The sequence below is a fragment of the Dendrobates tinctorius genome, unplaced genomic scaffold (assembly GCF_039654945.1).
Source record: "Dendrobates tinctorius isolate UK_male_01 unplaced genomic scaffold, ASM3965494v1 ptg000048l, whole genome shotgun sequence".
Taxonomy (NCBI): Eukaryota; Metazoa; Chordata; class Amphibia; order Anura; family Dendrobatidae; genus Dendrobates; species Dendrobates tinctorius.
The window spans coordinates 21,456,385-21,477,541 of record NW_027361716.1 but is presented as its reverse complement, the minus strand read 5'-3'; the positions used below and the strand labels follow the sequence as shown (position 1 = coordinate 21,477,541).

The 21,157-nt window shown below is 45.3% G+C and overlaps 1 protein-coding gene across 5 annotated transcripts in view; it reads right to left on the bottom strand.

The window, feature by feature from the left end:
• Nucleotides 1-21,157, bottom strand: part of KIAA1549L (KIAA1549 like) — a 499,083-nt gene that overhangs the window by 202,026 nt on the left and 275,900 nt on the right. For all 5 annotated transcript variants that reach the window (XM_073576347.1, XM_073576346.1, XM_073576342.1 and 2 more), the window contains 3 exons: nt 7,479-7,630; nt 1,901-2,072; nt 1,154-1,317 (listed from right to left, as the gene is read on the bottom strand). In XM_073576347.1, coding sequence (XP_073432448.1) covers nt 1,154-1,317; nt 1,901-2,072; nt 7,479-7,630 — 488 coding nt within the window. The remainder of the gene's footprint in view (nt 1-1,153; nt 1,318-1,900; nt 2,073-7,478; nt 7,631-21,157) is intronic.

Sequence of the window (21,157 nt, the reverse complement as noted above, 5' to 3'; positions counted from 1 at the left end):
GTGAGAAGGTACTTACTGGTTCTTTTTTAACAATCTGTAATTGGCAATATAACACTATTGCTGGAGACAGAAACTCATGCACTACTAAACAGTAGTAAATAGTAGTTGATGCAATATATAGGATGATTATAAAAGATTCATCTGGTTTCAAAAAGGTGTATTTCAAAGTGTATTGCATGCACAATAGTGAATGGCATATTATAATGAACATAAACGCTGAAGTTTAGAACATACTGTTAACAAATATTCTATGTGTTCTCCTTTTGTCACATGACACACTTCTATGCAGTAATCCAATTAGACCCAAACACGCTGAAGTCCCCATTGATGGTCATTAGAGCAGCGTTAATTCGGTCCCAGAGGTCATCCAGTGTTGATGGCAAAGGAGGCACGTAAACAATGTCTTTATCATACCCCCAAAGGAAGAAGTCACACACTGTCAGATTACAAGACCAGGTGGGTCACTGTCATTCTGTCTTCCGAAGGCTCGCTGGAAGGTAATAATTGATTTACACTTCTCATACTCTGAAACACAAAACTCTTTCTCTTGCATATTCGTCATTTTGGGATATGATGCCGCCCTGCCACCTGGTGAGTCACAAGCGAGTCTGCATGCGCGACGAGTTACAAACTCTGAGGTGTAACCTTTCAATATGTAATTATTACAAATAGGTGAAATTTATATCTTTGCAGCAATATGAATGCAAAACCCGATGAATATTTATGATCACCCTGTATACAATAATAGGCATTATTCCAACACAATGTAGTACAACTTGTCTCCCTACTGGAAAATATTGAAGTGCGGATCTTCAATTGGATTATTATCAAAATGTTATAGTATACCAAGTGTGACCACTTGTTTGAGTAATTCTGTACTTGTAGTTTCTAGACATTAATGTATGATTTATTAGGGTGCTACTACTGGGACTCCTACCACTTAGGAAGCAGTGCATGTATACAGTACATTGTTCTGCTGAGTGTCCTGAAGGTTTAGGCCATAAATCCTGGAAAATCTTTGTTAATGCAAAGTTCATGCTAGTTTTCTACATACTTTCTGGTTTAACAGTGCACAAAAATGAGAATTTGTTGTGAGAGCCAACTGCAAACCAATATTATAGAAAACATGATCTCAGAAGGGAACACAATTTACCTTGGTCCTGGGAGGAAGGTTGCTGATGTTGTCTGACTTGAAGTCGCTTTTGTTCTTTCGGCAGAGGACAGCTGTGATGATGATAATAATGACGGTGACAACGGCTATAGGAGCTAAAACTGCTGCAATTATCCAGAGATTGTTTGGCGGATTTTGTACAACAGCTAAAAGATGAAAGAGAAGGACACATTCACTAGAAGTCTATAAGCAAAGGATCACACGTCAGGATAAAACACCCAAATACACAGAGGAGGTGTCACGGGTCATTGCAGTAGACTTAATCAATGTCCACTATTACTTCAATTTATTGCAGATTGAAGGGGTTGTCTAGAAAGGTTCCCTACATTTAGGCTAGTCACACGATGTCCTGCTTCTAGCACCCCAAATAGTAATCTTACTGGAAATTTGGAAATAGCTGTTCCACTACTGCACCACTATAGGAGGAATGAAGCACTACAGTTTCCTTTGAAATCAGAGATTGTCCTTTTTGAAATCTCTTCTGTTCAGACTAATGGATAACAGTTCTGAAAATGAGAACAGCCTTCTTAGAATTCCCATAGGACATTTGAAAGTAGAGATAGCTGATTAAAAAAAAAACATTCTGGCCAAAAGAGTTACAGATGTTGAAAAAAATGAAATTAATACATTTTAGGCAAAAAAATAATTTTCTTAATCTGTATGCTTTATAGCCTTATTATCATGATGATGGTGATTATTATTATGTAGATAAATTAAAATTGTGCTCACAATTTGCTTGCACTTTAACAAAATATCCAAGGGCCAGGGCCATATTCTGAGGGTCGATGGTATTCAGCTGCTTGGCAGCGACTGTGCCCAGTATCGGCTGCCCATCTTTCACAGCATAGTAAGTCAATTCAACCAAGTTATTAGGACCTTCCAAACGTTGCATTTTCACCATCTGTAAAATATGATAAAATCAAATAGACTGTGACACATATGGTGTAAAAACAGATTTACTACATTTATAAAGGATGTTAAGAGACCAAAAAATGGGCTATGCTTTTTATCCTAGATAAATAGTGCTAGTGTAGCCATACACATTGGCTCTAATTAAATTGATGACTCAACAACCAATGAATGAACAATCACCTGGTAAATGAATGTTAGGCCAAAGTAACATTTTAGTCCACATTGACCAGTACATACATAAAAAACTCTATAATTTTCAATTGTCTCTGCTTTGGAGGAGGGTGGCTAGTAGCTATTCTGTTTCCCATACACAACTCGTACAGACATGTGTCTATGATGCAAAAGTTTAGGGCAGCCGCAAAGTGGGAGACATTACAGAGTGGTACAAAGCAACATGTTGCGTTCCCATGCAGTCGGCGGGCACGTCAAAACGACACACGCGGACGCATCCGCATACAACGCATGTCCCTGCATACTCAATGTTAAAAACAGGTACGCAGGACACATATGGAAGTAGGCAGATCATTGTTGGAGTTTAAGGGAAGAAGTACGCAGCCATATGCAGACCAGCCAAATGCAAGTGTGAACCCGGCCTTAGAGTCAAGAGGCAAGGAGAGGAGGAATGGCTCATGAATAGAGAAACTATTCATTCATACAAAGTTGAAACGACACTGACCATCTATAGTATTCAATTTGTCATAGTACTAATTAAATATAATCCTGCATCATCCCGTAAAAAAAAACCCTTACAGCTCTGACAAAAATTAAGAGACCACTGCACAGTTTTATAAAAACCAGCTTCTCTACATGTCTGACAGCCATTCCATTCCAGTGTCAGTTGAATTCCAACCAGAGGACACCTCATTCTACTTAATGTGCTTCTGATTAGGTGGTCACCTGAACCAAATCTTATTTAACGAAGGAAAGTATAAAAAACCCTGCTGTGGTGTTCACAATCCTCTTGCAATAGGAAAAGCTGGATGGCAAAACAAGTGCTAGGAATATCCCAAAAGCAATAGGAATGACAAAATAACTTTTAACCATGCCAAAGGAGTTGAAAAGAAAAGTCTTGAGTGAGGAAAAGAAGGGCTAATTTCTAGCTTTACTAGCAGAGGGATATAGTGAGCATCATGTTGCTCCCATCCTTAAAGGGAAGGTGCCATCCAAAAAAATTTTTTTCAGCAATTGAAAAAATGTAAAGAATTAATGTTTACATTTTCTTAAAAAATATTATCATTTGTTTTTAATTTTGCAAAATATGAAAAATAATTTTAAAACGTTTGGCATTTCCACTTGTTAACACTAGGGGGAGCAGCTACTGAAATCTGGCACAAAAACCTATGACATCTAGGAACACAGTGAGCAGCCATTTTGATGGGGCCTGCAAAGTTACTGACTGTCTTTGCATGTAAACTCTGGATCAGAACGGCCATCAATCAGCCTGATCCAGACTTTGCAGGCAAAGACCCCATTGCCCTCCTCAGATCCTGTCCTGGCGATGTGTGAAAGCGAGGCGACAGGCGCAGTCCGGGGTGACGCTGGGAAGCAGGATGGGGGAAATGTAGCCATACAGTAACGATAAAAATGAGAACCCTCTCTTCAGCTGCCTCACCAGTCCTCCCCTGACTGCACCTATTACCCCTGACCTGTGTGCAGGTGCTCAGCCAGAACCACCCTAGAATGGGTCCCCTTTTAGCAGGTAATACTGCCATAGTGTTCTCACATAATGCCGCCATATAGATCATACACAATACCACCATGTAGATCTCACACAAAACCAGCAGGGTGACAGCAGCACAGAGTATTTCAGGAGAGCAGTATCACACGGGATAGGATTAGATACACGGCTCAGCAGGCAGCATCACACAGGAGAGGATTAGATACACGGCTCAGCAGTCAGTATCACACAGGATAGGATTAGATGCACGGCTCAGCAGAAGTATCACACAGGACAGGGTTAGATACACGGCTCAGCAGTCAGTATCACACAGGATAGGATTAGATGCACGGCTCAGCAGACAGTATCATACAGGATAGGATTAGATACACGGCTCAGCAGTCAGTATCACACAGGATAGGATTAGATGCACGGCTCAGCAGTCAGTATCACACAGGATAGGATTAGATACACGGCTCAGCAGTCAGTATCACACAGGATAGGATTAGATACACGGCTCAGCAGTCAGTATCACACAGGATAGGATTAGATGCACGGCTCAGCAGGCAGTATCACACAGGATAGGGTTAGATACACGGCTCAGCAGTCAGTATCACACAGGGGAGGATTGGATACACGGCTCAGCAGTCAGTATGACACAGGTGAGGATTAGATACATGGCTCAGCAGTCAGTATCACACAGGAGAGGATTAGATACACAGCTCAGCAGTCAGTATCACACAGGAGAGGATTAGATACACGGCTCAGCAGTCAGTATCACACAGGATAGGATTAGATACACGGCTCAGCAGTCAGTATCACACAGGATAGGATTAGATACACGGCTCAGCAGTCAGTATCACACAGGAGAGCATTAGATACACGGCTCAGCAGTCAGTATCACACAGGATAGGATTAGATACACAGCTCAGCAGTCAGTATCACACAGGATAGGATTAGATACACAGCTCAGCAGGCAGTATCACACAGGATAGGGTTAGATACACGGCTCAGCAGTCAGTATCACACAGGATAGGATTAGATACACGGCTCAGCAGTCAGTATCACACAGGATAGGATTAGATACACAGCTCAGCAGTCAGTATCACACAGGATAGGATTAGATACACATCTCAGCAGTCAGTATCACACAGGGGAGGATTAGATACACAGCTCAGCAGTCAGTATCACACAGGGGAGGATTAGATACACGGCTCAGCAGTCAGTATCACACAGGGGAGGATTAGATACACGGCTCAGCTGACTGTTTCACACGAGACAGTATTACAGATATGCCCACACTGGTGAAAATTCCAGCCCCCCCCCATACACTAGACTATGGGCTGTATAAGTCACTGTCCTCCTCAGACAGCCATAAAAGCTGTCATAAAAGGGAAGGTGTCAGATTACCGGAGATCACTGGGGCTGTGAGTGAGGAGGCGGAGACAGAGCAGAAGAACACAGTAGAGCAGGAAGCACAGGGCCGAGCCTGGAGTAAGCAGGACAGAGGAGCATAGAGGAAAGTCACCCGCACTCACCACTCTCCATCCTCCGGCTCCAGTGAGCGCTTCTCTCCTCTGCTGACCACCTTCTCCATATCTTCAGCCTCTCCTCACAACACAGGACCCGTTATGCCACAAGTGGTCCTGTGATAGAGGGTAAGTGGAGCTCAGCAGATAGCACTGGGCTACAGTAAAATGGCGCCCAGCCACACCTACAGCAGTGAATGGTGCAGCCCACAGGGGCGTGCCCAGTTCTCTGCTAATGAGGCTGCATGGTGGGGTCGGGAGCCGACCGCAGTCTCCTATGTCCAGGGACGGCCATATTTGCAGACTGTATGAGTCCTCCACAGATCTCCAAATCAAGATGGCAGCGCCCAGTGGCTACATTAAAACATTATTACAAACAAACCATAAATCCTGGTTAGTACAACATTTGCTGAAACAACATGTTTTGTTACTTACTATTTTTTTGCAAATTATATAAAATTGCGGCACCTTCCCTTTAACATTTCTAAGACAGCAATCCATTACAACAAGTCAAGCAGCAGACATTGGGGATAACAAAGCTACGACCGGCAGAGGGCAAAAATGACTCTCCACTGACCGGATTGACCGTCATCTTATTGGAATGTCACTCAGCAACTGCAGGATGACATCAAGTGATCTACAAAAGGAATGGCAAATGGCAGATGGTGTGAAGTGCAAAGGAAGAACAAGTCGTAACAGGCTCCTAGAGGCAGGGCTCAAGTCATGTAAAGCTAGAAAAAAGCCTTTCATAAATGAGAAGCAAAGGAGAGCCAGGTTGAAGTTTGCCAAAGACCATAAGGATTGGATCATAGAGGACTGGAGGTAATCGTCTCTGATGAGTTTAATTTTCAGCTTTGCACAACACCTGGTCGTCTAATGGTTAGACGGAGAACTGGAGAGGCACCCAAACCAGTGTCTTGCACCCACTGTGAAATTTGGTGGATTATCAGTGATGATCTGGGGATGCTTCATCAAGGCTGGAATAGGACAGATTAATCTTTGAGAAGGACGTATGAATCAAGCCGCATACAAGGTTATCCTGGAAATACATTTGATTCCTTCTGCTCATGCAATGTTCCCCCACTCTGAGGACTGTTTTTTTCCAGGAGGACAATGCGCCATGCCACACAGCTAGGTCAATCAATGTGTGGATGAAGGACCACCACATCAAATCCCTGTCATGGCCAGCCCAATCTCCAGACCTGAACCCCTTTGAAAACCTCTGGAATGTAATCAAGAGGAAGATGGATAGTCACAAGCCGTCAAACAAAGAAGAACTGCTTTAATTTTTGTATCAGGAGAGGCATAAGGTCACCCAAAAGCAGTGTGAAAGACTGGTGGAAAGCATGCCAAGACGCATGAAAGCTGTGATTAAAAATCATGGTTATTCCACAAAATATTAATTTCTGAACTCTTCCTGAGTTAAAACATTAGTATTGTTGTTTCTAAATGATTATGAACTTGTTTTCTTAGCGTTATTTGAGGTCTGCAAGCACTGCATTTTTTGTTATTTTGACCATTTCTCATTTTCTGAAAATAAATACAAAATTTAGTGCTTGGAAATTCGGAGACATGTTGTCAGTAATTTATAGAATAAAAGAGCAATTTACATTTTACTCAAAAATATACATAAAAAGAGAAAAATCAGCAAAACTGAAAATTTTGCAGTGGTCTCTTAATTTTTGCCAGAGCTGTATATGGTAACATGCACATTTTAATATGTGATCTTATGAGTTACAGGTTCAGGGAAGGACACATCTGTACATAAGATTATGGGAGAAGGACACAGGATGTTTAAGGAATGTTTAGGGAACATTTTGGGAATGTTTTTTCTTGAAAAGTTCTTTCATGGACAAGCATCTATCGAGCAGAAATTTGAAACAACGTCAAGTTTTCCAGACAATGATTTTAATCGTTTGGCTAAACCAATTGTTCATTGTTAACTTTCAGTTGAAGAATGAAAATTTTAGTAAAAATTGACTGTTTTTATCCACTTTAAACTAATGTTGTAGCCACCTCTACTTTTGTCTATGGATAGTTCCTGACACCATAACTCAGCCCTACTCATTTGAACAGGGTTGAGTTGCAACACCAGTTTAAGGCTACGGACAAAACTGGAACTATTTCTACGGGTGAAAAAAATTTCCTCTTCTGACAAATAATCAAATGACACTTGTGTGGTTGACTTTTACTCTGAACAGTTACCCACCTGAACTGTGTAGCTTCCTACTGTGGTTGATCTTCTAAATCTTCTTGATTGTTGACTAGATTCCTGAAAAAGTTTGGCAAATCTCTCTTCCATCAGCCGTGCAAAGCTTTGGTTATTTGATCCCAATAACTGGTTATCAACACCTTGTATCACTGGGAAAAGATAAGCATTTCATATCAACATTTAAATAGGTTTTCCACTTTGGATAAAAATATCTAAAATATAGAAAATCACTGTAAGGGCTCATTCCCACTTAAGATGAAATCGGACGAATGCAATCCGATAAAAAATCCGATTGAATTCGGACTAATGTTATTCTATGATTCTGTTTTCATCTGCGTTTTTTTTTTCCAGATCAGATCAGATCACGATCGGACTGTAAAAAAGTTGCATCATGTTGCAATTGTAATCGGAAATCGGATTGCATCCACAATAGAAGTCAATGAGTGCAAGAAAAAAATGACACAGCACTCGGACCATGCGAGTGCTGTCCAATTTTTACACACCGATCGCATTTGAAAAACCGGCAATTAATGTGCCACGTACAGTAATCACACTGACAGGATAGAATAGAATAGATAGAATAGATATAAACACATAGAATACATAGATATATAGATGTCAGTGACACACGTATATATATGTATATATTAAGTAGATAGATACAAGAAAATCCGGCAATTCATCTGCCCTGTACTGTAAAATCACTGCAGGAGCCGACAGGATAGAAGAGATGGATTTACATACAGTAAATATAAATAGAATAATTAGATATATAGATGTCTGTGACAAACACAATTAGTACAGTGTGTGTGCAGCTTACTGTACATGGATTTATTTAATACATGATTATTTTTTTGAAAAAATAGCGTGGGCTCCCACGCCATTTTCGAAACCAGCAGAGGGATAGCCGACAGCTGGGGGCAGATGTTTACAGCCTGGGAAGGATGAAATACCCATGGAGCTTCTCAGGCTATTAATATCAGCTTACAACTGTATACTTAGCCTTTACTGGCTATAAAAATGATGGATCTCCCCAAAAAAATGACATGGGGTCCCCCTATAATTAATAACCAGCAAAGGCTATGCAGACAGCTGCGGGCTGACATAATAGCCTAGGAAGAGGCCATGGATACTCGCCCCCCCCAGGCTAAAAACATCAGCTCTCAGTCGCCCCAGAAAAGGCGCATTTCGAAGATGGAACAATTCTGGCACTTAGCCTCGCTCTTCCCACCTGCCCTGTAACGGTGGCAAGTGGGGTGATAGTTGGGGGGGTTGATGTCACCTTTGTAATGTCAAGTGTCATCAAGCCCTGAGGATAGTAATGGAAAGGCGTCAATAAGACACCCCATTACTAACCCCATAGTCACATTGGATAAAATGGGAGATCCACCATCCTCCCCACCATCCTGTAGCATGTAAGCCCGAAAGGACAGGGTCCTCTCTCCTATATATAAGTCTGTTACTGTTAGTTTGTTTACTGTAAGTGATATCTGTAATTTGTATGTAACCCCTTCTCATGTACAGCACCATGGAATCAATGGTGCTATATAAATAAATGATAATAATAAAAACACAGACACCCAGAAAAAAGTCTTTTAATTGAAAGAAAGACACAGACTCCTTTAATATTCTTAATTAAACCATACTTACGACCTCGCCTATTCCCTCGATTCCCTAGTCATCTGCAAAAGTGGTAAACAAAACAAACAACAACATTCCTCACCTTTCCGCAGAGAAGCTTTTAATCCATTTGTCCCACGACGGGTCTATCTCTGCTACATCTCGATGGCAGGCTGCATGGATGCATGATGCGTCCATACAGCCTGTCATCCAGCAGACACTGAGCACCATGTGCTCAGTACATGCCTGAGTACTGCTATTCCCTGTCTGAGGGCACCGCAAGCATGAGAAAGTTCTTCTGCTCACGGTGCCGTCAGACAGGTCCTGCGAGTTCACAGCCAATGAACTGATCTGTGATAGATCTATAGACACAGCTGTTATACCTACACACCACCTGGGATTGGAGAAGACCCTTTTGTTTGCAGGTGGATTAACTGTTAGATAAGAAGTGGAGGTGGGAAGGTATTAATTGAAGTTTTGGGATGTCCTCCCATCTCCTCTCTTGCTAGTCAGACTGTAGGCATAGAAGAAGCACCGGCTGCATGATCTGTGTATATGATGTAGCCATTGGGCTGTATGCCCTCCCTGAAACTGTTCATGTCCCATTAGCATAGCAGGACTGTAAGCTTGTAACTTTCATGTACAGCACGTATTATATTTTACCATTATATTATAGCTCCCATGTATTTTTTTTTTTAATTCGTTTATTAAACCATTGATAGGGTATACAATATACAAACTGGCAAATGATGAGAAATACCATATAAAGCGTATATGTTTCACAAAGCATTAATTTCAAACAGTGTATGTATACCAGTTGTTTACAGAATAAAGCATAATGTCAATTACCTTACATTAGTCTGCATGGTATTATTCAAACAATAAAGCCTGTCAAACCTCTAAACCATTACTATAACTACAAAACAACAACTATTTGCAGCCTGTGTCCACATAATTAGCTCTTTATCATGCGATATCTCCATCCTACAAAGTGAGATGAGAGGAATTCCACCTCTCCCATATCTTCTCAAATTTACCCAGGCATCCTCTGTTTTGGCACAGCGTCGCTCGTATGGTATAATCAAGTTTACCAATTCAATCCAGGTCCTAAGGGAGGGATCCGAACCTCCCATCCACCGCAGTGCCAGTACCTTTCGTGCCATAAACGTCTCCCGTAAGAAAATCCCTGTATAGTGTCCCCACGTCTCGTCGTCCCACACCCCAAACAGACAAACTAATGGCTCAAGGGGAACAGGAATTTGTACCAGGGAAGTAATAATGATGTCACCTCTTTCCAATAATGTGCTATAATTGGACACTGCCAGATCATGTGGATAAAATCTGCATCTAATGTATGACATCTCAGACATTCCAAAGACTGGAATCAGCCCATCTTAAAAAGTCGAGTCGGAGTCAAATATGATTGGTTTATAATGTATAGTTGTATCATTCTGTTGTTAATGGACGGAGACACCTTAGTTGGTGACTCCAGGATTTCTTCCCACTCCTCTCCCTGTGTATCAGGGATGAGCTTTTCCCATTTCCCTCTAACCAAGCATATGGCAGATTCTGCCCCCACTGACAGCATGTATGTGTACAGAGTGTAGACGAGACCCTGGGGACCCTGTGATTTAAGAATGCCTATCAAGGGTAGAGACAAGATAGCATTATTCACACCCACATATCTCATGTGTGATTGAAAGGCTGATCTCAGTTGCAAATATCGGAAGAATTGCGACCTCGGGACATCGCATTTAGCTTGTAATTGTTCAAAAGGTAATAGTGTGCCGCGGTCACATAGATCCCTTATCGTAGAAACATTGCACCGAGACCAGAATTCGGGAGACGGGTGGACAAGTAGTGCCGGAAAATAACTATTATTCCATAAGGGCATCTCAGTTATGATATCGCTAAATCCAACCACCCTCTTAATCTGTCTCCACACTAATCTTGCCAGACGAAGCATGGGTAACAGACGTGGGACATTTACCTTCTCCAACTCCAAAAAACCCAATGGGCAATCAGCATGTGCGGCATGAAGCAAATGGCTTTCAGAGTTAGGAAGATGATTACCGGGTATCCATTTATTTATAGCTCTGGCCTGTCCAGCCAGATAGTACAGAAAAAAATCCGGTAGTGCTGCCCCCCCCTTCTTTGGCCTTGGTAGAGTGGACAGCTTGAGTTTTGGCCCGGTTCTCCCCCATATAAAAGACGTAATTTGGGAGTTCAAATTGGCGAAGAAAGACTTAGGCACCACCACAGCACTATGTTGGAGAAAGTAGCTGAGCTTAGGGAGTAGTATCATTTTAATTAAGTTAATGCGTCCGGCTACAGACAGCGGGAGTTTGCTCCAGATCGCAAATTTGACTTCAACCATCTCCAGCAATGGATATATATTAAGTTGCAGATCAAACGTGCTGCATTGAGAAATATGAACACCCAGACATTTAAATTGTGGTACAATAGGCAGCAAGGAGAGAGTCTCAAGTCGTGGCATCGGGGTATGGGAAAGAGGCATCAGAGCAGACTTCTCCCAATTTATATACAGGCCGGAATATTTACTGAATTTGTTTACAGTGGCGATCACTCCTGTCAGTGTCTCCTCCGCCCTATCCATAAATATTACCATGTCATCAGCATATAGGCCTATGTTATCCACCCGATCTGCTATTTTTATGCCCATAATATTAGGGGAAGTTCTCATGTGAATTGCCAGTGCCTCTATTGCAAGAGCAAAGAGGGCCGGGGAAAGGGGACACCCCTGACGAGTCCCCCTGTGTAGAGAAAAGGACTCAGATATGAAACCATTTACCATGATATGGGCTTTAGGTTTCACATATAATGTATTAACCCATTTTAGGAACCTATCCCCAAATCCATATTTCTGCAAGCATGCGTGGAGGAAGGGCCACTAAAGGGAATCGAAGGCCTTGGCTGCATCCAACGATGCCAATGCCCGCTTATTGTCCGGCATCAGGGAGCTACATTGGACCACCGATTGGACCCGTCTAATATTAATGGAGGTGCTTTTACCAGGCATAAAGCCAGTCTGGTCAGGGTGTATGAGTTCCAAAATGATTGAGTTCAGCCTGGTAGCCAAGATTTTCGTAAAAATTTTATAATCTACATTTACTAAAGATATGGGGCGATAAGATCGACAATCTAAAGGGTCCTTTCCCTCCTTCTTAAGCACTATTATATTAGCTTCATAAAAGGACTCCGGCATGACCCCCCCAAATCCCCCGTAACACAGACAACAAAAGCAGCACCAAAATCTCCCGGTATTTCCTGTATCGCTCGATAGGAAACCCATCCGGCCCAGGAGCCTTCCCAGAGGCCATATCCCTCATGGCATCTTCTATCTCTTCCAAAGTGAATTCAGCGTCCATAAAGGCCCGCTGAGAAGTACTCATTATGGGAAATGTTATATCGGATAGGTAGTCTAGACACCCCTGGCTATCAACAACACTTTTTGAGTTGTACAGTGAACTATAATAATCATGAAAACAACCCATTATTTCTTCGGTTGAGGATACGAATGTACCGTCTAAGCTGCGGATCTGTAATATTGTGTTAGTTGTTTTGTGCTGATGCACCAAATAAGCCAGAAATTTACTGGATTGGTTCCCTAGTTCAAAGTAGGACTGGTGAGTAAAGAATTGTTTATGTTTGGATTTAGAGTCTATGTGTTGAGTATATAATCTTTGGGCAGTCAACCACTCCACTCTGTTACCACTAGTTTGATCAGATATGTAAGCGGCCTCTGAATATTTCAAACATTGCTCTATCTCGTCATCCTCCGACGTCACCTGTTTGATGTAGGAGATCGTAGAAGATAAGCAACCCCTCAATGTCACGTCTCCGTCAGATTTGGGGCCTGCTGTTCCGGTCGCAGCCACTAGGAGGCGCCGGGCCGCCACTTCGCCGTCAGACTCGGGGACGGCTGTTCCTGCCTCGGCCACTGGGAGGCGCCGTGGTTCTATTACGTCGCCGTCAGACTCAGGGCCTATGGTCCCAGCTTTAGCCACTAGGAGGCGCCGGTCTGTCACGTCACCGTTGGATTCGAGGCCTGCTGTTCCGGTCACGGCCACTAGGAGGCGCCAGACCGCCACTTCACTGTCAGACTCGGGGACGGCTGTTCCTGCCTCGGCCACTGGGAGGCGCCGTGGTCCGCCCGTGAGTTATGGTGGTGACAGAGAAGTGGCTCCTGCGCAGGCATCTGGTGGGCGCAGGCTCCACCCCTCTGTCAGTCATCAGGGGGTTACTGCAACTCCATCTGGCCTGGTCCTGGGGGCGGCCCTAATGACATCACCAGTCCAGGAACCTGTGAGGGATGACCTGATCCCTCAAATACCTTGGGACTGGTCTTGCAAGCCGCCGGATATATTCTTGGTTCCCCTGTGTGTTACTTAGTGATTGATTTCTGTTTGACTCTGACCTCAGCCTGGATTTCTGACCCCTCTTTTGCCTGACGATTCTGTACTTCTGCTACTCTCCTGGTTTGTGACCTTGGCCTGGATATTCTGACTCTGCTACTTCCTAACGATTCTGTACCTCTGCCGCCCTCCTGGTTTTTGACTCTGACCTTGGCCTGAAATTGACTCTGCTATTGCCTGCCATTTTTGTACTTCACTCTGACGACCGTCCTGCTCTGGCCACTGCTCCTATTCAGACAGTACCTCCTGGGCTCTGTTGTAAATCCAGATCCCTGTATAGGGGTAAAGGGTATCAGTGTTTCTCGGGGTGTTGCCTGGCTGCAGCCCAGAACCGCAGACGGACGTTACATTATATCCGGTCCTAAAATTAGCTGCTTATTGTGTATATACCCAACATATATAAAAGCAGTCTCCCTGAACTTTTTTTTTTCTTCTTCTGACTGAGCTGATTTTTAGCCTGAACACCTGTTGCAGTGCACAGCCTGGAAGATCTCTCTCATTTTCTTGGACAACTATGCGGCAGTCTGGAGTCTTCAGGGAGAGAGCTGCACCTCAGAGATCCATGCTCCTGGCACGTCGACCTCTGGGCAACTACTCTGGCTATGGTTGCCCAGGGGCTCAGGTATTGCCCGCAGATGCGGCTAAAGTTTTATTACCCATTTCAGTTTCATGTGGTCAGAAATCGCTGTGTTTAAACGCGTATGTGGATAGTGGCTCTGAAGGAAATTTTATGGATTCCTTGACTGCTAGGAATCTGGATGTAACTCTACTAAAACTTAATGCCCCTATTAAAACCACGGCTATTAATGGCACGTCCATTATTCAGGAGGGGGTTAAGTTTGTTACTGCCAAGGTTGCTATGTCTGTGGGAGCCTTACACACTGAGCTGGTGTCATTTTTTGTGATGGACAATTTAACCTCTGCAGTTATTCTGGGTATGCCATGGCTACGCCAGCACAATCCTGTCATCGACTGGCACTTGGGTGACGTTGTACGCTGGAGCCCACAGTGTCAGAAAAATTGCATATCCTTGGCAGTAAACCAAGTTAAGGTTAAAACCCCCCACATACCGTTTGCTTTCAGAGATTTTGAGGATGTCTTTTCTATTGTAGAATCTGAAAAGCTACCCCCTCACAGAGAGTATGATTGCCCTATTGATCTGATGCCGGATGCCCGTCTCCCTAAGGGAAGAATATTTAATCTCTCTGGCCCAGAGCGTCAGGCCATGAATGACTATATTGCAGATAGCCTAAGAAAAGGGTTTATCAGACCGTCCATTTCTCCAGTTGGGGCCGGGTTCTTCTTTGTGGAGAAGAAAGATGGTTGTCTCAGACCCTGCATTGATTATCGGGAGTTGAATGCAATCACTATAAAAAACCAGTATCCGCTTCCACTCATCCCTGATCTTTTTAATCAGCTAACAGGAGCCCGTTGGTTTACTAAACTTGACCTCCGGGGGGCATATAATCTGGTCCGCATAAGAAAGGGAGATGAGTGGAAAATGGCCTTCAATACACCCCTTGGCCATTTTGAGTACCTGGTTATGCCGTTCGGACTCAGCAACGCACCTGCCGTATTTCAGCACTTTGTTAATGATATTTTTAGAGACATTTGTGGGGTGTATGTCGTGGTGTATTTAGATGACATTCTGATTTACTCTGCTGACCCTGTGACACACTCTCAACACGTCTGTTCTGTGCTACAAAGACTACGTGAACACTCCTTGTTTGCTAAACTGGAGAAATGTGTCTTTTTTGCTGAGGAGGTACAGTTTTTAGGATACATGGTTTCAGGTAAAGGCTTCCGCATGGATCCTGCCAAGGTCCAGCCTATTAAGGCTTGGGTGCAACCAAAATCGCTGAAAGCGCTGCAGCGATTTTTGGGGTTCGCTAATTATTACCGCAAGTTTATTAGAGGTTTCTCAGAGATTGCCAAGACACTCACGGATCTGACCCGGAAAGGGGCGGACGTGGCCAACTGGAATCCTGAGGCAATTCAGGCGTTTTCTACTTTAAAAGAGAGTTTTGTGGCCAACCCAGTTTTGGTTCAGCCGGATCTGGACCGTCCATTTATTGTGGAGGTGGATGCCTCTGAAGTCGGAGTGGGAGCAGTGCTATCACAAGGCACTACATCCCTCACTCAGCTTCGTCCATGTGCGTTTTTTTCCCGCAAATTCTCTCCCACGGAGAAAAACTATGATATTGGGAATCGGGAACTATTGGCAATTAAATGGGCCTTCGAGGAATGGCGTCACTTCCTCGAGGGCGCCAAACACAAGATCACGGTAATTACCGATCATAAGAACCTGACATACCTAGAATCAGCAAAAAGGTTAAATCCTAGACAAGCAAGGTGGGCATTGTTTTTCTCTAGGTTTAATTTTATAATCACCTTCCGCCCTGGTACAAAAAATGTGAGGGCCGATGCCCTCTCTCGCAGTTTCTGCCCCTCACAAGCCGAGGACTGTGAACCAGTTCCGATATTGGCCACTGGGATCATTGTGTCCGCAGTGTCATTGGACCTTATGGAGGAGATCCGTAAATCCCCAGAACAAGCCCCTGACACTACGCCACCCAACAAATTGTTCGTTCTGCCTGCATTTTCGCCTACAAGTGCTTAGAGAATCACATGACTCTGTCTTGGCAGGCCATCCTGGTCTCAATAATACCGCCAGATTGATAACTAGGAATTTTTGGTGGCCGACGGTGGTTAAGGACTGCAAAGAATATGTCTTAGCATGTGAGGTCTGTGCCCGCGCCAAGTCCTCCCATACTCGCCCTGCCGGCTGGCTCCAGTCCTTGCCCACCCCCGAGAGTCCATGGACCCACATCTCCATGGACTTCATTACGGACCTACCGTCCTCAGATGGAAAGACGTGTATCTGGGTGGTGGTGGACAGGTTCAGTAAACAATGTCATTTTGTCCCCCTGTCGGGGTTACCTAACTCGGAAACGTTGAGTAAACTGTTTATTGTACATGTGGTACGTTTACATGGTGCCCCGGTCAATATTGTGTCTGACAGGGGTACCCAATTCGTGTCAAAGTTCTGGAGGGCGTTCTGTAAACGCATTGGTATTGAGCTATCTTTTTCCTCGGCTTACCACCCTGAAACCAATGGGCAAACCGAACGTGTCAACCAGGCTCTGGAGCAATACCTTCGTTGCTACATCTCAGAACACCAGTCCGATTGGGCAGAACATCTGCCACTAGCCGAGTTTGCCCTAAACAATCAGTATCAGGACTCCATTAAGTCTACCCCCTTTTTCTGCAACCACGGGCTGCATCCGCGCTTTGGCTCATTCTCGGCCAGAATGTCGGAGCTTCCTGGGGTAGAGAAAAATATACATCGTTTAAAAACCATTTGGTCTGAGGTAAACTCTAACTTGAAAGGGGCCCGGGTTAGACAGACCTCGGCAGCGAACAAACGGCGATCCAAAGGACCGCACCTGGGAGTTGGAGACAAGGTTTGGCTCTCCACCAAAAACATCAAGCTTAAAGTACCGTCTACCAAACTGGGTCCCAGATTTATTGGTCCATACAAGATTATAGAGGTGATTAACCCGGTGGCCTTCCGTTTAAAACTCCCTCAGTCTTTCAAATTACCCAATGTCTTCCACAAGTCTCTCCTCAAGTTGTATCGCTCCCCAATTCACCCTGTCCCGTCCCCTCCTCCTCCCGTTTCGGTCGGAGGGTTCTTGGAGTATGAAGTCCAGGGTGTCCTTGACTCCCTCCCGCCTTGTAAGAGGGTCCGTACAGTATCTGGTACACTGGAGGGGCTACGGCCCGGAGGAGAGGTCCTGGGTCCCTGCGCGGGACATCCATGCAAAAGCACTAATTAGAAGGTTTCACCTCCTTCACCCTGACAAACCAGGTTTTGAGGGTCCGGAGGCCCCTCTTGGAAGGGGGGTACTGTCACATCTCCGTCAGATTTGGGGCCTGCTGTTCCGGTCGCAGCCACTAGGAGGCGCCGGGCCGCCACTTCGCCGTCAGACTCGGGGACGGCTGTTCCTGCCACGGCCACTGGGAGGCGCCGTGGTTCTATTAAGTTGCCGTCAGACTCAGGGCCTATGGTCCCAGCTTTAGCCACTAGGAGGCGCCGGTCTGTCACATCACCGTTGGATTCGAGGCCTGCTGTTCCGGTCACGGCCACTAGGAGGCGCCAGACCGCCACTTCACTGTCAGACTCGGGGACGGCTGTTCCTGCCTCGGCCACTGGGAGGCGCCGTGGTCCACCCGTGAGTTATGGTGGTGACAGAGAAGTGGCTCCTGCGCAGGCATCTGGTGGGCGCAGGCTCCGCCCCTCTGTCAGTCATCAGGGGGTTACTGCAACTCCATCTGGCCTGGTCCTGGGGGCGGCCCTAATGACATCACCAGTCCAGGAACCTGTGAGGGATGACCTGATCCCTCAAATACCTTGGGACTGGTCTTGCAAGCCGCCGGATATATTCTTGGTTCCCCTGTGTGTTACTTAGTGATTGATTTCTGTTTGACTCTGACCTCAGCCTGGATTTCTGACCCCTCTTTTGCCTGACGATTCTGTACTTCTGCTACTCTCCTGGTTTGTGACCTTGGCCTGGATATTCTGACTCTGCTACTTCCTAACGATTCTGTACCTCTGCCGCCCTCCTGGTTTTTGACTCTGATCTTGGCCTGAAATTGACTCTGCTATTGCCTGCCGTTTTTGTACTTCACTCTGACGACCGTCCTGCTCTGGCCGCTGCTCCTATTCAGACAGTACCTCCTGGGCTCTGTTGTAAATCCAGATCCCTGTATAGGGGTAAAGGGTATCAGTGTTTCTCGGGGTGTTGCCTGGCTGCAGCCCAGAACCGCAGACGGACGTTACACTCAAGTACGCCTTAAGGGTGTCCCAAAATAAGTTAACATTCTGGGGTTCGGGATGGGAGGAGACGAAGCTGTGTAATTGGTCAATTGTTCTGTCAGGTGACTTTACCAACTTCAGCCAGAAAGGGTTTAATTTCCATACTATCCTACCACTTGGTGGGCCATATTTAAGTTTAAGAATTATCGGACTATGATCTGAAATCCCTCTACTACCATGCTCAATGTTATCTACTCACATTGCCAGACCGCTAGATCCAAAAATGTATGCGAGATAAGGAACGCTTAGTGGATGAATGGCAAGTATATTCCCTCATCTCGGTGTGGCGTGTTCTCCATAGGTCTAGCCATCCACTACCTTCTATAAACTGTGACAATTGGGATGTAGCTGTTGCTGGGGTCCCACTCTGTATCCCATCATCCAGTCTCAACCTATCAAGGCGACTATTCATAACCAAATCAAAGTCACCCATACAAATGACATCTGCGTCTGGATAATTCAGAGCAAAACTCAATGCCTTCTGGAGAATTGACGTACCAGCTGGAGGGGGATTATAAACACACAAAATAACATATTTCCTAGAGTTGATCAGTGCATACACAAATATGAAATGCCCCTCAGAGTCTCTCCGGGCCTCCCGGACCTCCCATCTAACGTCCTTGTGAATTAGTAGTGAGACTCCCATGGAATAGCTGGTATGAAATGCGTGTATTGACCACTGAACCTACGGTTTTTGTATGCTCCGAGCTGTATCTCTGGTCAGGTGCGTCTCGACCAGAGCCACAATGTGAGGGTGATAGTGCCAGATTTGTGAGAATACTTTAATCTTTTTCCGGTGGGTTTTGATACCCCTCACATTCCATGTCATGCATATTAATTCAGAACCCATCTCCACTTATCTGGGCATGTTGGGCATCGATGCCCGAGTAGAATTCAGAGACATCACATAAATAGCAGGACTTCCATTGGCTGCAACTTTTGCCTAAGAAACACTTAAAACTAAAAATAAAGCTTTTGAAAAAAAGAAAACAGAACATAAATCTAACAACATAGGAGCAAGGTCCCACGCCCCTATTGAAAAGTAAACAAGGGGATACCATCACTGAACGCAGTGTCCGGTATTGTAGATATCTGGGTGCTCGCCAGGAGAGCTCCAATTAAGCCTGTAATTAAAGGATCCAGATGAAAGTAGGCACATTAGGATTCCTTTGCAGGAGATCCTCTATGGGACCGCAGCCACTCAGTAGCCTCCGCTGGATCCGTGAAAAACACGGAGGAACCCCCGTGGACAATCCGAAGTCGAGCCGGATAAATCATTGAATATACAATGTTCCTTTCCCTGAGCCGCTTCTTGATGTCAATGAATTGTGCACATTGCTTCTGAAGTTCCATGGAGAAATCCGGGAAGATTGAGATCACAGCATTGTTGAACTTGATGGGACTCTTTTGTCGTGCAAGGCGTAGAATGGCGTCTCTGTCTTTACAGTTGAGGAGACGTGCTAGGAAGGGTCTAGGTGGGTCTCCCGGTGGTAGAGGCTTTGTGGGAACTCTGTGGGCTCTCTCAACAGCGAACACTGAGGAGAATTCATCTGCCAGTGAGGCCTTAAGCCAGCCCTCCAGGAATTGCTCAGGGTGCTGACCTTCAGAGCGTTCTGGCAGACCGATGACACGGATGTTATTCCGACGCATTCTGTTCTCCAGGTCGTCTGCCTTCTGCTTCCAGGCGTTCATAGATCCTGCTACCTTGGTTAACTTGGCCTCCATAGGGGTAATGGTGTCCTCCACCTGGGACACTCTTGCCTCCACCTCTGTGATGCATCCCCTCATGGCCTGCATATCTTGACGGAGTCTCCCCACCTCCGTGTAGACATCCTCTATTTTCTCCGTCAGAGATGTCCTAGTGAGGGAGATAGCCTGCTTAAGAGTCATGTCTTCCTGCTCAGTCTCTTCTCCACCCCCTGAGGGACGATTTTTACGCTGAGGTTGTGAAGAGGTATTCCTTAGAGAACGTGCACTCTCAGAAGGGTCGGGTCTGACAATTTCCTTTAATTTTTCTGCTGCCGTCGATCCTTTCGATCGATTCATGGTTAAGAGCAGTGAGGTACACCGGTGTAACTAGAAATGTGCAGTCCAGGATTCCTTCCACTGCAGTTATATACACAGCAGGGACCAGGTTTACTAATTGCGGCCTGGGAGCAGTATCCGTGCAGACGGAAACACCATATCACTGAGGATTCTTATGGCAGGGGGGAGGGGGAGAGAAATCCACCCTCAGAGACAGCAGCAGTGGGAGGGGGAGCAAGTTCTCCCACAGTAGTGTCACCAAGAGGCCAGCGAGTCAGTTAATAAGAGAGGGAGTAATGCAGGGCCCATCTTTCACAGCACTCACCGCATATCCCTCTGATTCTGCAGGATACAGGTCGCTGCCCGAAGATGCTGCAGCGCTGGAAGCTGGAGGCCACCGCTCCCTCTGATAGAGCGCGCGTCCAAGATGGCCGCTGCCTCGTGTGGGCCCCGCCATCCACCCCGGCTTTCCAGGTCTCACGCTCACCGGAGTCGTCCTGCGCCCTCCCGCGGAGTACCCAGGGACCACAAGCGCTGCCAGATATACAGCGTTAGACAGGCGGTATTTGCAGGATAGATGCAGGATGGGCAGGAGCTCTTGCAGCGTGCGTCTGTCCTCCTCCACTCCATAGCCATGCCCCCCCAGCTCCCATGTATTTGATGAACTAATGACTAAAATAGTCATCTAAAACATGCTTGATAAATTACTGGAATAT